We start from the raw sequence: 16,006 nt of genomic DNA on the forward strand, positions 1-16,006 counted from the left end.
TTTTCTTTCCACTGTGGGCCAATGGGATCTTTGTTCTCAAAGTGGGAAAGGATTTTGCGGAGGTGTAGTTGACCGAGAAGGGGTCGAAGTAGAACGGATTTTGCACGTTTTCCACGTATGATTGAGTTTTTGAGACAAGCACAAGCTCCCGCGCGGGGAACTGCTCCGCACGTGAATAGGTTGCTTTAGGTTGCTCCCCTACCCCTATCCCCTATCTGTCTCTAACTCTAAGGCATTCTCCTACACCACCCTCTAACGTCTTCACCCTCCCCAGATGTACTAACCACGCATCTCGCATCGCATCGCCGCATCGCATCTATATCTCCTAGTTTTTTTTTGGTTGATGGATTGTGTGTGACCCACCACCACCACCACCACTGACCATCCCCTCACAGCACACGACGGCGCGACACATGCATGCTGCGCAGCGCATGTCCGTCCGCGCCTAGTGTTTCACACACACACCTTTTCACCGTCGCCCAAAATGAATTCTCTCATCTCACCGCTCATCTCACCGCTCACCCGCCCGGCAGGACGTTCCCGAGTCCAGCACGTCCCGGTACTACATCTTCGAGAAGCTGGACGCCCTCCGCAACTACTCCGTGTCGGTGGCGATGCGCAACCCGGAGGGCGAAGGACCCGCCTCGGTGACACACGTTTCGACGCCTCCGAAACCCACACAAACCGATGGCAGCATGATGATGGGGGGCGGCGCCGGCGGCGCAGGTGGCAGCAGAAACGGCAACGGCATCGGTGGCGATGGCGGTGGCGGTGCGGACGAGAGCCCCATCCTGCCGACGCTCATCCTCGGTGCGGAGCACTCGGTCCTGACGCAGAGCTCGAACCTCCTGTTCTCGGACCCTCCGACCCGGTTCTACCGCAGCGAGACACACAAGATCCGCGGTACCGCCAGGCACATCCGGCGTGGCCTTATCTTCGTGTCGGACGATGCCGGCTTCATCTGGCGCGCCCCGTTACGGCCGGGCGCCGAACAGGACCGGGTGGCGGTCCTTAGCCCGACGTCCGGTGCTAACTTTCGGCCGACGCTGCTGTCGGTGGACTGGCTAAACGACCACCTGTACGTGCTGGGACAGGCGCACACGACGCAGCTGTGGCAGATCTCGCACTGTGACTTTGCCGGCGCTCACCTGACGGTAGCGATCGCCGGGCTTCAGCAGCGGCCGGATTACTTTGCGGTCGACCCGTTCAACGGCTACCTGTTCTGGGTGATTGGCGCCGAGGGTGACCCGGTGGCCGGCAGCGGGGGACTGTTCCGGCTCGACCTGGGCGACATCTCGAACGGTGTGCGGCACGAGATACGCCCGCAGCAGATCGTGCGCAGTCCGCACCTCGGTGCGTTCGCGATCGACCACCCGAACTTCCGCGTGCTCGTGGCGGATCAGCGGGCCAACACGATGCTGTCGGTGTCGCTCGACGGCAAGGTGGTGGAGGACATTCGGAACAATGTGCAGCAGCCACGGTTCGAGCGGGTCCGCTCGCTCGCCCTCGCCCGCGGGTATTTTTACTGGACGAACGGGACGGATGTGTTCGCGGAGGATTACCACAAGGAGAGCGACATTTACTTCCACAACGCGTTCCCGGTTGCGTCGAACAACACGTACTTCAGCATCAGCGTTAACCTAACGTCGGAGCAACCGATCCCGGTGCCGGTGAATCCGCCGCGCCACGTCCAGGCTCTGGTGTCGCCCGATCGGCTGCGGATCGCCTGGGACCCCCCGTACCTGCTGGGTGTGAAGGGGAAGGGTGCGTGGCAGGCGTGGAGCTACCGGCTCGAGGTGCGACCGGACATCGCAGGATCCAGGAAAGGCGAAGCGACGGCGGCGACGGCGGCGACGGCGGCGGCGGCGGCTGAGCTCATCGCCGGAACGGACATTATGGTGGACCCGGAGACACCGGAACCGGAGCTGGAAACCGCGCCGTCGGAAGCGGAGGCCGGGGGGGCGTCATTGCCCCTGCCGGTGCTGCGGGTGGCGGTCGTTGCGAATGGTAGCACCAGCTACGCGACCGGCCTGGAGGGCATACGGGTCGCACCGAACCGTCGGTACGTGGTGCGGGTGGCGGCTCACACGCCGGCGGGCGCGGGGCCATGGAGCCGGGAGTTTCGAGTGCGCACCCTCCGCACCACACACCAGGCGGTCCCGCGGCAGCTCGTTTGGGCGAGTGCGGCCGGCGGAGGTATCATGCGCTCGGACGTCATCGGAGATAACGTCAGTTCGGTGTTGCCAAACGGCACGGAGATGGACGTGGATGCGGTCAGTGGGCTCGCTTGGCACAACGGCACCCTGTACGTGGTAGGAAACGGGACGCTGCGCCTGTACCAGGGTGGTGTGCGGATCCGTGAGCTCGATTCGGTCGAATGCGTGGCGTTAGATCGGCGCGGAGAGCGGCTTTACTTCCACAACTCCGCCCAGCAGATGATCGTACGGGCGGGGCTGCTCGGTGACCACCAGGAGCCGATCCACAACGTGCCGAATGTTCGGGAGCTGCGGTTTGACGAGCGGCGTGGCTACCTGTACGCCTCGTCCGGCTTGCTGCTCGAGGCGTTCCGACTGAACGGCAAGAATCGGGTGGTTTATTTTAACGAGAACCTCTTCACCGGCCGACAGATCGTCGGCATGGCACTCGACACGGAGGGCGGCCGGCGGCTGTACTGGATCGTGCGGAGCTACAGCGCTTCGCACCTCTACTGGGCCCCGCTGGCCGGCACGATCAACGGGGGGTCAATCGATGCGAGTGCGATCGTTACGAGCCAGGCGCAACTGAGCGCACTGGGTGATCCGGGGCCACCGCCTCAGGGTCCGCTGCTGCACTTTAGCGACCGCCTGCTCTGGGTCCGGGACGGCCAGGGTGTGGTGGGTGACGAGCGTGGTGAGAACCTTGCGTACATCCGGTCGCCGTTACTGCACGGAACCACGGCGCTGGCTCTCATCGAAGAATCGACACCCGGGCCCGGTGGCGACACGGAGCCGAGGGCGGTGTTGCCGGCGGCCGTAAACCGGGCGACGGTGCGCGTGACGGGTGACTGGCGCTCCTTCAACATCAGCTGGGCCCCGGTCGATGCGATCGGATCGGGTGAAGGCGGTGACGAACCCGTCCTCGCCGTCGACGGCGAGGATCCGAGTGCGGTGCCGGTGTTCTACAAACTCCTACTGCAAGTGCCGGGAGCGGGGGTCGCGGGGACCACCTTCAGTAGCTCGCACGAACTGAGCGTCCCGTGGTACGCCTACGAGGGTTCCCCGCTTTCGTACGTCTACCCACTCATCCCGCCTTATTCGCTGATGAACGTTACGGTGCACGCGTTCACCTACTGGCGCTCGTCGGCGGTGGCCACAGTCAGGCGCCGCACCCCCACCAGTACCCCGTCGGCTCCGGAGCGTCCGAGGACGTACCTGAAGCCATGCTACCGTCCTGGGACTTATGAGCTCGCGGATACGATCCTGTTCCGGTGGGACACTCCGGCCCATCTGAACGGTCCACTCGTCGGATACCGCGTTACCTGCCGTCGGGTCTGGCGCACAAGTACCGACGACGGGGATGGGGACGCCAGCGAGGACGACGACGACGACGACGAGGAGCTAACGACGACGGTGGTGTCGTCGGACAGAACGGCGGTGAAACTGAACACCACCCCCCGTGGGAAGCAATCGGGCGTGACGGTGGACGAGATACGCGTGCCGGCGGACGAGGCGGAGCTGCTGGTGGAGGAACAGGAGTCGATTCCGAACGCGACGTACAGTTTGCGGGTGCGCGCCATTAACGTGAACTTCGAAGGAGTGTCGACGGCGGCCCAAACCGTGCGGCTCGTGGCGGATGGTGGGGCGGTGCCGGTGCCGGCCCTGATGCCGCTGGTGTACGTGGTCACCGCCCATCAGATCACGCTGTTCGACCTGGATCACGAGTACCCCGGGGGAACGGCCGCAACGGCGCCACTCCTGACGGTGACGATGCCACCGACGGCTCCGGCCACGCTCCTGGCCGAGTTGCGGCACGAGCGGCGCCTGTTCTGGGTCGACGTCAACGGGGAACTGTACGCGTACGACATCGCGACGGAGAGCCGGCAGCGGCTAGGTCACCTGCCCGGCCACACGACCGCCCTGACCGTCGATTGGGTCGGACGAACGCTCTACATGGCGACCGTGATCACTGCGCCGCAAACGCCGGTGGCTTCGGCCCCGCCGTCGGGGTCGGCGTCGGCGTCGGCGGACCCCGTCACCACCACACTGTACGCGTTCGACCTGAACCGGCTGGAACCGACGAAGACGGAGCAAGCACGGGGCACCGCAGTCAGCGCTCAGCCCGTCCCGCTCGTCAGCAGCCTCGTGAGTGATCGGCAGATCGACTATCTGCTGGTGGAACCGGAACGCCGCACGTTGCACGCCATCATGAGCACCGATCGGACCGCCGGTGGCTTCAGTGTGCCGCTGGACGATGCGGATCTTACGGTGCGCCGGTATATGTGCCGCGATGGTCCCGTTCCGGAGTCGGCCGTGGCTTGCACCGACTATTGGGCGCTCTTTCACCAGCACGAACACGAACCGGAGGACTTTGATGAGCTGCAAACGCTGACGGCAACCGACGGGCGGTACCTGTACCGGTTGGCCCCGACCGCCGGCGCCCCGCTCCGGTCGTGGGGTCTCCGGACCGCCATGAAGGAGCCGGCGCGGGCTGTGCACGTGCGTAAGGGTGGACCGGCAGCGAAGCAGCTCTCGGAGTCGGTTTCGTTTCTGCCGGCCCAGCAACACCAGGCGTACCCGCCTGCCCGTTGCCTGGTGCCGCGGCTTGATGGGGCCCACTACCGGCCGGAACTGGAAGCGTTCACCGAGCACACGCTCCGGTTGCGCCTCCCGTTCCCGGAACCGCAACCGAACTGTACGGTCCGGCCACCGGGCGTCCGGTACCGGATCCGGTATGCGGCGCTCCCTGGGGGTGGCGGAGGCGGCCCCGTCTACTCGTCCGCCGTGCAGTACTCTTACGAACCGGTCGCCACGATCGGAGGTCTTCGGCCGTACACTCGGTACGCGTTCCACGTCACTCCGTACAGTTACTACCTGGATCGGGCTCAGAAAGCAGCGGCCACCACCACCACGGCCGCCACTCCCGGGCCGGCCACCGACGACGATGATATCGAGGGCGACGGGGACGGTGACGACGACGAGTACTACGGGGATGGGGGGGACGAGGAGAAAGCGTGGCTGCGGTTGCTGGATGGTCCGGCGGCGGTGGCCACCGTTTTCTCGACCGCGGCCGGGGCTCCGTCGCGTCCGGCCTGGATCGAAGCGTTGCCCGTCAGCCCGACGGAGGCGATTGTCCGGTGGATGGCGCCGATCTACCTCAACAACGATCGGGTGTGGTACGAGATCTACTGGCAGACGGAGACGGGAGAGCACAAGAACCGCCAGCAGCAGCGTGTCACCGGTGAGTGGGAGGGGTCGACCCGAGCCGATGAGGCGTTGAATGCGAGGCTCTTCGAGAGCGCAAAACTATGACGATTAAGGGACAGTGTTTGATCTAGTAGGAGTTGATAACGGCTATCGGCTTCTCACGTCTAGTTGAAGTTGGTTCGTGTTGTGCTCTAAACATGTATGGTCAAAAGTTTTCATTCACCTGTCACTTGTAGTAGAAGTATTAGATGTTCTTGCTTAAGAACTTAATTCTTGCAGTTTTTATTTGCCATTTATGGCCTAACTACACCAACAAAACCTATGACTACTTTAATGAAAGTATTGCCCATCGTTAGCAACTACAAAATCGTAATGCGTAATGCGTAATGACAGTAGCTGTCAAACAGATATTTTATTTTTTTTTAAATGTTACATTTAGTGAGTACTGCCTTCTATTGTAAAACGGCAAGAATTAAGTCATACGGCTAATAGATGTAGATGATGGTCCATGAGGCTGGGAAGCACCACCTCCCTGCGCCTGTAGCTGACGTGGTAGATAGAATAGGTCTGAGTAGAACGTCTAGGCTATAACAGGAACTTTCGTACTCCCGGTCCTGGAACTCTCGGACTTCCAGACTTACAGATCGGAATCGCAGAAGAAGATATCTGGTGGGTCTGTGGTAAATGACACTTCGGTTTCACTTGGACTATGCTAAAATAGCTTACGATGTACGACTGACCTTCTGGGCAACGCTCCAATCAGCTTCCTGGACTGACTTCTTCCGTCCGATCCATTTACTAACTGAACGGGGCTTTACTAACAGAACCGGCATTAATATCTGTATCTGTCATCCTCTCTCGGACAGAGTACAACAAGGTCGACCGCGGCCTGCTGGCGATGAACCTGACGCGGCTGCAACCGAGCCAGCTGTACCGGGTGTGGATACGGGCGCACTCGACGCTGAACGCGTTCAGCGAGAGCGAATCGGTCGACATCCGGACGTTCCCGGAGCCGAGCGACATCGAGCTAATGGCCATCAACTCCACCGGGCTGCGCCTGCACTGGCAGGCCCCGGCCAACTGTATACGGTAAGTTGTGAACGAGCGCTCCGAACTCTCTGCTCTCCCCACTCACCACCAACTCCTATTTGCGTCGTTCCCCCTCGGGGCGCGCAGTTTTCAGCTGCAGTACGGCATCGTTGGGCAGAGCCGCTGGACCACGATGTTCGACTCGGGACCGGAACCGCTCGACGGGCGTCGCCACTACTCGCCGGAAACGATCGGAACGCGGTACGAGCTGGCGGCGCTCCTGCCGAAGACACGCTACCGGTTCGTGGCACGCATCTACTACCCGGACCGGGTTGCGCCGTACCTGTGGCCACGCGAGGACAGCACGCTCAGCTTCGTGTACGAGACGCTGGCCGACCGGCCGGGGGCTCCGGGCCGCCCCGTCGTGATGCAGCTGCACGCCGACCTGTACAAGGTGAGCTGGGAGATGGCCAAGGACAACGGGGCCCCGCTGGAAGAGTACGGCTTGGAGGCTCTGGTCCGCCAGCAGCCACCGCCGCCTCCCCACCGTGACGCCATCAAGCTGGTGAGCGCAAACGGCACCGCAGTCACCGCAACGAACGCTACTGAGCAGCTGGAGGCTACCACCGCTGAGGTCAGCGGCAACGAAACGACGGCCCTAGTGACACCCCCCACCTATCCGGTGGCCACCACCACCGCCGCCACGCCCCTGGACGGGGAGGCAGGAGACTCGTGGTGCCTGGTGTACAACGGGACCGACACCTACTGGATCATCTCGGACCGGCAGACCATCAACAGCAACCTGTTCCGGGTGCGGGCCCGCAACTCGTTCGGCTGGGGCCCGTACAGCAAGGAGAGCCGCCCCGTTAGCCACCCAATGTACGTGCGGCGGGCCGTCGGCTACGTGATGGTGTTCACCTGCATCCTCGCGATCGTCCTGCTCGCCGTCATCGTGGTCATCGTCTGCAGTAAGCCCAGAGGCTCTCGAGGCTCTCTAGCGAACGCCGTCTCACACTCCTTTTTTTGTTGCAGTCCTCCGTTTCGACGACAAGCGCAAAGCGTTTACGGGCGATGGCGCCACCGGGGGGTCACGCCTGCCGGACGTGGAGCTGGCCAACCTGCGGGAGCTACCGCGGCGGGGCAACTTCGTGACCAGCAGTAACGCACTGTACGGGGCGAGCGCACTGCTGAACGCCGAGGTGTCGCTCTTGCCCCAGATCCGTAGTGATCAGGTAAGAGGGGGGGGGAGCGAGATTGCGACTCGCTGTCTGCACAAACGCTAACGTCGAATCCTCACAACCCACAGATCTACATGGCCAGCTCGTCGCTGCTGGGAAGTGGCGCCTTCGGTGAAGTCTACGAGGGTGTCGTGAAGGGGGTTGACGGCGAAGCGAAAACCCGGGTTGCCATCAAGGTGAGTGTGGAGTGTGGTGCCGCCTCTCGGTGTCAACTGATCCTCTCTCTCTCTCTCTCTCTCTCTCTCTCTCTCTCTCTCTCTCTCTCTCTCTCTCGCTCTCTGTCGCAGACTCTAAAGAAGGGAGCGAAGGAGCACGAAAAGCAAGAGTTCCTGCAGGAGGCGCAGCTAATGAGCAACTTCAAGCACAAGCACATCACCCGGCTGCTCGGGGTGTGCCTGGAGGCCGACACGCTCCTGATCATCATGGAGCTGATGCGTGGTGGCGACCTGCTGAGCTACCTGCGGCGCAGCCGCCCAATCCCGGGGCAGGCTGGGCGGCTCACGATGCTCGACCTGATATCGATGTGCCAGGACGTGGCGGCCGGCTGCCGCTACCTGGAGGAGATGCACTTCGTGCACCGGGACCTGGCGTGCCGCAACTGCCTGGTGTCGTCGACGGTGCCGCGCGACCGCGTGGTCAAGATCGGTGACTTTGGGCTGGCGCGGGATATCTACAAGAACGACTACTACCGGAAGGAAGGCGAAGGGTTGCTACCGGTCCGCTGGATGTCGCCCGAGAGCCTGATCGACGGTGTGTTCACCTCGCAGTCGGACATTTGGTCGTTCGGGGTGCTACTGTGGGAGATCATGACGCTGGGCGAGCAGCCGTACCAGGCGAAGAACAACATCGAGGTGCTGAACAGCGTGCGCGAGGGAGGCTACCTGGACCGGCCCAAAGTTTGCCCGGAGGCGATGTAAGTCTGAGAAAAATCCACTTATATTTGTATACACCCACACGTCACGTTGTTTGTGCTTCCCCCCCCCGTAGGTACGAGCTGATGGAGTACTGCTGGAACTTTATTCCCGAAAAGCGCCCAACGTTCCGCTACTGCGTGGAGGTGCTGGAGAAGCTGCGGGCAAACACGAGCGTCGACACGCACATCATTGCACCGTTTCCGTCGATGCTCCTGCAGCCGGGCGGAGGTAAGCAAGAGCAAGGATGACGATGCTGATGGTGCTGTGCTGCTGCTGCGGTGCGACGCATGATAACCACATTCCCCCTCTTCTCTCCCGTCCCACAAAAACAAAAAAAAAAACAAAAAAACAACGGCCAGAGCACTGCACGAACTACTGTACTGTACCTTCTTCTTCTGTGTGTCACCACCAATCAAGCAACGAAAGCATCTTCCATTCATCTCTCGTTCCAGAGGCCGTTTCAAATCCTTCCTATTCGGTTGACGAAGTTTACGCCCCTCTTACGCCAGGTAGTCACCATTTTTTTTCACACCACACATACCACCTGTGCACACCCACCATCAGCACCATTTGCACCTAAGAGGCACTGCTGGCCTGGCCCTGGCCTCCTGCAGCCAACGGAGCAGACTCAGCAGCAGCCAGCAGTAGTGCCGGCAGCCAGTAGGTGTGGTGGTTGTGGTGTGTGCGCCCCACCATCAAAGCCCATCAAAACCCCCTCTCTCATCCCTGGCACCAACCCCCACAGCCCCCCCACCACCCCTACACGCTGCGGCGGTACGTCCTGATGAGCGCGCGTCCAAATGTCTAACCATTCTCTTTTCTGGCACAGAAATGCTACAGCAGCTGTACCGGGCGCAAGAGCTGGACGGCGGTGGCAGCAGTATCGCCACACCGCCCACCACCTCCAGCAGCAACAGCAGCAGTGCCGGTGCTACCGGCGGTCTCCTTGGTGTTGCCGCGAACATTCCAAAGTATCTGGAGCTGCTGCACGAGGACAGTGCCGGCAACTCGCACATCTCGAACCCATTCGTCAATCAGCACCATCAGCAGCATCAGCAGCAGCAGCAGCAGCAGCAGCAGCAGCAGTACGCCGAAGACCTGTCGCCGCTGGATCGCGGTGGTAGAATGATGCCCGTCACCCAGCTGCTGATGCTGATGAACAATGGCTACGAGATTCCGATCACCGACCACTGTGCGGCTGACGGAGGCGCCGACGACGGCGGTGGTGTCCGGGCGATGGCGGCCCGATCGGCGGAAGGCTGCTCGAGCTCGAGCAAGGATCCGTTGCTGCCGGTCGTGCCGATGCTGATGCCACCGGGCCTGGCGGAGGGTCTGACGCCGCAGCATCACCATCACCACCACCATCACCACCAGTGCTTCGAGGAGGAGCAGCTGCACCAGCTACATGGTGGTGGGGTGGTCGTGTGCGACCCAGACTATGACCCCGGAGAGCGGCGTCCGGAGTTTGGCGCCAGTAGTATTACCGATAGTACCGGGGCGGGCGGCGGTGATCGGCCTATCGGCAGTTCGGCGGCGGCAGTAGCGGCATGCAGCAGTAGCGACCGCCCGTTGTCGACAGCAGTCTAAGCATCTCTCTGACGCGAGGAGGAGGAGGAGGAGCAAAGAGACGGCAATCCAGCACAGGAGCAGCTACTACGCGTACCGACACACCACACCACCAACCATTACCATATCACACAACCCCCCGATATCCCGCGTCATCTCTGATACTCGTCATATACTCTGCGCGCACGCGCGTGTGTGATTTTGTTTTCCACTTCCTCCGGAAATGAAATCATTAAACGGGCGAAATGGGGGGATTGCCGCGACGCGCAAAACGACAAGCATTTGTAGTTGTGTAAGGTTTTTGGAATATTTTTGTAATTCTCTCCTTTTTTGTAACATTGTTTTTCTTCCGGCTATCCGGAGAGAAGAGGCTATTGTAAGAAAGTTTATCCCATGACATGGACGATCGACCGCGGAAAATAGGAACTAAGGCACACTAAGAATGAGCGTGAATGAGTAGGGGTTGAGTTGAGGGGTATTGAGTGAGGGGTTTAGTAAGGGTTGAGTAGGGTTTGAATTGGAGGAGGTGTTGAGTAGGAGTTGAGGCACTTAGTAGTGTCACAATGACAGTTGAAATCGGAGTACGGCGCGAGGGTACCCTACTCAACGTACAGCCCTAGACTAGATACAGCGATTTTAGTGGTTAAGACTATTTACTCAAAGCTTACCGACAGTCGTCACACACAATGCTACAGGCATCGCGCCCAGTAAACGTTCGTCGAAAGCCAAACTCCTATACCAAAAAACGACTTAAGCCGAGCACTTGGCGTCGCGCGCTGCTGCTGGGTCAACTGGGAAGCAGTTCCAGTGGCGGCCGGGTTGGGGCCAGCGCTGGTGCGCAGCGAATCGTGTGTGTAAAGCTTCGATCAATATTATTCTCTTGTACGTAATATTTGCTTTATTCTCTGTCTCTCTCTCTCTCTCTACCAAACGACGCTCGACGAACGAGCAATTGTGAATATATGTATGTGTGTGAACTGCCAATAGGAGTAGTAGGGATTCTTAGAGCACCAGGTCCAGGATAGACACAGCACCGTAAAAGACAGAGAGGATCTCTTCGCGTGTATCAGCCCGCGCAGATACATTCATCACCACACACCCTGCACCCCCGTTAGTGCATGGGTAACCTATTAAAACATGTCTCACTTGTTACTGTGATGCAATGCACACACTACATTCAATATCTTAAAAGTGCGACTTAAAACCGACATTTGACCGACATATTATTCCAATGAATTCAGCAAAGGTGTGGGAATGTACAAAAATCGATAGATAGCGCACGTTGTGGGGCAAGAACAGGACTCGAACAGGAGTAATGACCACCCGTAGCGCCATACAAGCCATCACAACACCATACACACATACAAGCGGTCCTTGTTTAGCGTCAGAAATCCTGAATCCCGTCTGACGGCTCTGACACACCTCTGTATCAGGCGCAATAATGTAACATGAAATCTGAACGCAGTAACAACATGAAATAAAAGCAGATCACCTCTGTCCGAGTTGCTTATCATACAATGTCTGTGGTCTGTGTGTTTGATTTATTGATTTAGCACTTGAAGATAGTCCGGGGAGTCTTCGAATTTTAGCATCACACTTGGGATTGCAGTTTCGGATATCACCCAACCGGAAAGGCAGTGTTTTAATGCATAAACTCGTAAGGAGTGGCCGGTCATACAGTTGATAACATAGTCGAATAGTGGCGGATCGAGTGGACAATCGGGTCGATCGCACTGCATCTGAACTGACCGCAGCGTAGTAACTAGCTGCAATAACAGCAGCAGCTGATGTACTTCCACGCTGCATCAAGGTTGTCCACTGTGCACCTCTCTCTCTCTCTCTGGGTGTGCTGAGTGGCTTAATTGTGAGCACTATTGGTTCCACCACCACCTCGGTTTCAGGGGCGCAGGTGCAACGCCACGCGACACACCACCTCGTCCGGCGTCTTCTAGAAAGGGCTGTAAGGGTGTTCAGAACTGTTTACGTGCAGATACAATCTCTCACGGATCCAAGCTGGAGATTGGCTCTCTGTTTTTCTCTCTTTCTCTCCCTCTCTCTGGTCACTGCAATTGCTCCACGGCGCGGTACCAAGGTATGCGTTCCAACCAGTAGCGTCAGGTTCAGTTTGCGGTTTGGTTCCTTCCCCGATCGGTCGTTGCAGTCGCAGCGCAGTCACCAGTCAGGGCGCAAATACGAGAAGCTATTACGAGCGGCGCACGGCGTGTCTGCAGCATGCTCCGCTGTTGCCGCTGGTACTTGGTGGTCGGATTCGGCCTGGGAGTCGCGGCTACCGGGCTGATCTTTTTCCTCGCCTGGCGCGACATCTTCGACACACTCGTCAGCGAGGTAAGCAGTCAGTCAGCTTGGAAACCGCCCCGAGGGGGGCGGCGGCGGCCAGGGACGACAAGTAGTCGACCTGCTTAAAGTTGCTCTCTAGACTCGAGCGACAACGAGATGGAGGCCCTTGGTGTGGTTTCGAAAGTGACACGACACAAACACACTCGAAAGCAATCTACAAGATCGGCAGGCAGAATCATCGGCATCCGGTGGGGCATTCGGGGTGTAGGTGTTTGAAGGTTCAGTTTCGGATTTTTTTTTTGGTTTCCAGGAAAAGGCACTAGTACCAGGCACCGCATTTTACAAGGAATGGCGACGTCCAACGGTTCGTCCCGTGTGGTGCGTCTATATGTTCAACTGGACCAACGCACCCGCCTATCTGAGCGACCCGCGCGCCTCGACGGCCACCTTCCAGGAGGTGGGACCATTCACGTATGAAGGTACGACCGACCGATCGGACAGAACGACCGGCTACTCAACATGATCCAATATGTCCGTCCCCTCTATTCACCTGTTTCCAGAGCTCAGCGAGATGGTGGACGTGAAAGTGTTCCACGGCAACGGTACCGTGGGTTACCGCAGACGTACCGCCTTTCGCCGGCGGCAAGCGACGACGGCGGCGGCGGCCACCGAACCCAACATCACCACGGTGAACTTTGCCGCCGTGGGAGCCGCCTTTGCGATACGTCACCTGGACTACGGTGCGCAGCGCGAGCTGTCCTTTCTGCTGCACAACCTCCGGCAGCACGTAACGGTGGCCAGGCCTGTCGACCAGCTGCTGTTCACCGGGTACCAACCGGACCCACTGTTGGCGCGGTGGCGTGAACTGTTCTGCAGGCCGCCAAACGTCAACGCGGTGCTGTGCCAGCCCGAGCGGCTAGCGTACTTCCGGACGCTCAACAGCACGCGCAAGGCGAGCCCGCTGTACTACTACCTGAACGTGGGCCTGCGCGATCGGCAGTCGTACGGGGAGGTCAGCCTGGAGGCACCGGACGCCGGTGGTTTCACCGGTGACCTGTTCCCGTCGCGGATCGACCGCACCAAACCGCTGGCGCTGGCGCTGATAGACTTTTGCCAAAGGCTGTCACTGGAGTACGACGGTGAAACGGTGATTGGCGGCATCGTGGGCTACCGGTTCGTGTCCACCGGCCCGGACTCGGGCCAGCCAACCTGGCGCCACAATGGTTCGGAAGCGTCGTCGTACGGCATGGTAAACTCCTACGAATGTACCGGACTTCCGCTGTTTGGTGTAGCCGCCAATCGGAGTGCTTCGGAGATCGTCCTGGAGCCGATTACTGGCACCGTGCTCAAGTCGTCCATCAGCCAGCAGTTCGGGACCGTGTTGCGGCCGAACGTCCACATCGCGCTGTTTCAGGACGTTCCGGAGGTGAATGTGCCGCTGTTTCGGTTTACCCGCTACTACCAGCTACCGGAAGCGAGCACGCGTCGTCTCAAGCGCCTGCTCCACCTGCTCGAGGTCGGGCACCAGGCTGCCATCTCGGGCTGCTGCCTGGGGGTGCTCCTGGTGGCGCTCGCAGTGATTTACACCCTCTGCAAGGGCCGCTGTAAGCAGCCGCAAAAGCAGCAGTCGCAGGCGATCCGCAAGTCGAACAGTGACTACACCATCATCGGCACGCAGTTAAGCAACACGGCGACCGGCGGCTGTTGACTGGAAGAATCGTCGTGGTAGGTGAACAGAGTTGAGGGTAAAATTTGCAAAACCCAACCATACTGCAGAGAATTGATGGTAATTGCGGATGTATGAACGCCCGCTGTGTGAACATTTGGCTGTGAATCGTGACCCGTGACATGAACATTGCATTCGGTCCAATAAATCTGTTTGGTGTGGTGGAGGGCGGAGTGGTCCAAACGTTTTAACGATGGAGGGAAGGACGATGAAAGTGACCAGTGCGGCGACGGACGGCCTGTGACTTCAAAAAGTAACTTCAATCTTCAAAGAGTGACCGAAATGATTGGTCAAAACAAACTTGGCATTTGAATATTACTGTCATTTCTGAACACGTGGATTTTAGTTTAACGGAGAGACAAAACGCGCCAAAGAACGCGCCAAGGACTGTAGCTACCCAGCAGCTTGTCGGAAAATTCGCATGGAGCGGTTTAAGGCTGTGGAGGCAGTGTACACATTGGAAAGGAGGAAGGTGAAAATTAAAAAAAATGCGAAATAAAACTGTTACAGCAACAGTCTGGGAAAATTAATTGCCACAGCTCCTTTTGGTGTAACGTAGATTTCTTTGCTAATTGGTTGTCCTTTCTCGTTCTCGCTCTTTCCTAAAGTCGGATGGATGAAATTTAACCAACAAGCATAACTGGCTTGCTCCTAACAATCCGGACACGCCGGAAACCCGCCAATGTTAGTACTCTAATTTAGCGACTCTGGGCGGAGCCATTTGTTGTCATTGTTAATGGCACGTTAACGAACGAAGCAGCCCCATGCGCAAGGTGTTGCGTAGACTTGCTCTAGCAAAGATTATCGATTTCAACCTGTCCTTAGTAGTATCCGCTGTACCTGTCGAGTAACATACGCACACACACGCTAAAACAAAAAGGAATTACTGCTGCGATGTTAAGCTTTTATTAGCATGCGAAACTAAGTAAGAAGCTTTAAGCTTTAACGAAGGACACCTGCAGCTGCAGCAACAAAACTGTCGATGGGGCTTGAGTTTGCTCAAATCTAAACATAAGTGATTGGCTTAAGGACCAAATAGGTGACGATTGTATGTAAATGTAAAATGCGATTGCGGCCAAAGGAATTTTGTGACCAATTTTTAAAAAGTTCCCATTTGTTTCTTGAAAATTCAATCGGAAAACAAAAAATCCCTTATGTTATTACCACGCCACCTGTGGAGCACTAGCCGAAACATGGCAGCTTTGAGGTTACCTTAGGCCAGTTTAGACCAGTGAAAAGGTAGCGAAGGAGGGTAGCTTTATTATATGCAGTTGCGTTGGTGCCGCTAGAATCGTAATTGCTACTTGACGAATTTGAAATTATTTCTTCGCCCTGAGAAAGCTTCACGCCCACTGTGTTTAGTTTTGAAACGTCATCGCTCATCGCTTGCAGTGTTCATTCTATCGATTCGCGGTTCACTCGAAGCTGTCATTACTCGAAGGTGCGCGTGTTCATCTTCTGGAAGAACCGCACACAAGCACACACTCCCCTAGGAAGCGCCCTGGAAACCTGGCAGAGCCGTCAAAATGTGAAAAAGTGAAAATCGATGACTTAGCTCGCGTCAATCGCTGGTTGAAGATGTCGATTGTACCGTCGACGTGTTGCGAGGATACGGCTCGCTGTAAACTGTTCGGTTCCGCAGAACCGCAACGCGTACCGAACTCGGACCGAGCCAAAGCCAAACCGGAATAGTAATAGTTTGCTGACAAACCCCGACAAGTCTCGGCCTAGGTTTGGGGCCAGTAGTCGCGAGCCGTGGCCGTGCGTAGCGAGAGAGGGCAAAAAAAGGAACTGGACTGGTAGGAAAAATTGCAGACAAGTAATATTAGCCAA

General features: G+C 58.2%; 2 protein-coding genes across 2 annotated transcripts in view; both read left to right on the forward strand.

The window, feature by feature from the left end:
• Window positions 1-10,170, forward strand: part of LOC128278705 (protein sevenless) — a 36,906-nt gene extending 26,736 nt beyond the window's left edge. The window contains exons 7-19 of the mRNA XM_053017438.1: window positions 534-678; window positions 763-1,821; window positions 1,978-3,527; window positions 3,663-5,436; window positions 6,269-6,491; window positions 6,579-7,399; window positions 7,464-7,663; window positions 7,738-7,845; window positions 7,957-8,582; window positions 8,657-8,811; window positions 9,036-9,092; window positions 9,413-9,638; window positions 9,708-10,170. Coding sequence (XP_052873398.1) covers window positions 534-678; window positions 763-1,821; window positions 1,978-3,527; window positions 3,663-5,436; window positions 6,269-6,491; window positions 6,579-7,399; window positions 7,464-7,663; window positions 7,738-7,845; window positions 7,957-8,582; window positions 8,657-8,811; window positions 9,036-9,092; window positions 9,413-9,638; window positions 9,708-10,170 — 7,407 coding nt within the window. The remainder of the gene's footprint in view (window positions 1-533; window positions 679-762; window positions 1,822-1,977; window positions 3,528-3,662; window positions 5,437-6,268; window positions 6,492-6,578; window positions 7,400-7,463; window positions 7,664-7,737; window positions 7,846-7,956; window positions 8,583-8,656; window positions 8,812-9,035; window positions 9,093-9,412; window positions 9,639-9,707) is intronic.
• A 2,165-nt stretch (window positions 10,171-12,335) lies between these two features.
• On the forward strand, window positions 12,336-14,693 carry LOC128268283 (protein croquemort-like). Its single transcript, XM_053005339.1, has 3 exons — window positions 12,336-12,495; window positions 12,758-12,926; window positions 13,008-14,693. The coding sequence occupies exons 1-3, from the start codon at window positions 12,382-12,384 to the stop codon at window positions 14,153-14,155; spliced, it is 1,431 nt and encodes a 476-aa protein (XP_052861299.1). The 5' UTR covers window positions 12,336-12,381; the 3' UTR covers window positions 14,156-14,693.
• Window positions 14,694-16,006: the final 1,313 nt, after the last annotated feature.

The sequence above is a fragment of the Anopheles cruzii genome, chromosome X (genome assembly GCF_943734635.1).
Source record: "Anopheles cruzii chromosome X, idAnoCruzAS_RS32_06, whole genome shotgun sequence".
Taxonomy (NCBI): Eukaryota; Metazoa; Arthropoda; class Insecta; order Diptera; family Culicidae; genus Anopheles; species Anopheles cruzii.

Coding starts and splice junctions, on each gene's coding strand:
- LOC128268283 (XM_053005339.1), top strand. CDS start 12,382: ATGCTCCGCTGTTGCCGCTGGTACTTGGTGGTCGGATTCGGCCTGGGA. Junction 12,496..12,757: donor TCGACACACTCGTCAGCGAG/GTAAGCAGTCAG, acceptor TTTGGTTTCCAG/GAAAAGGCACTAGTACCAGG. Junction 12,927..13,007: donor GGGACCATTCACGTATGAAG/GTACGACCGACC, acceptor ACCTGTTTCCAG/AGCTCAGCGAGATGGTGGAC.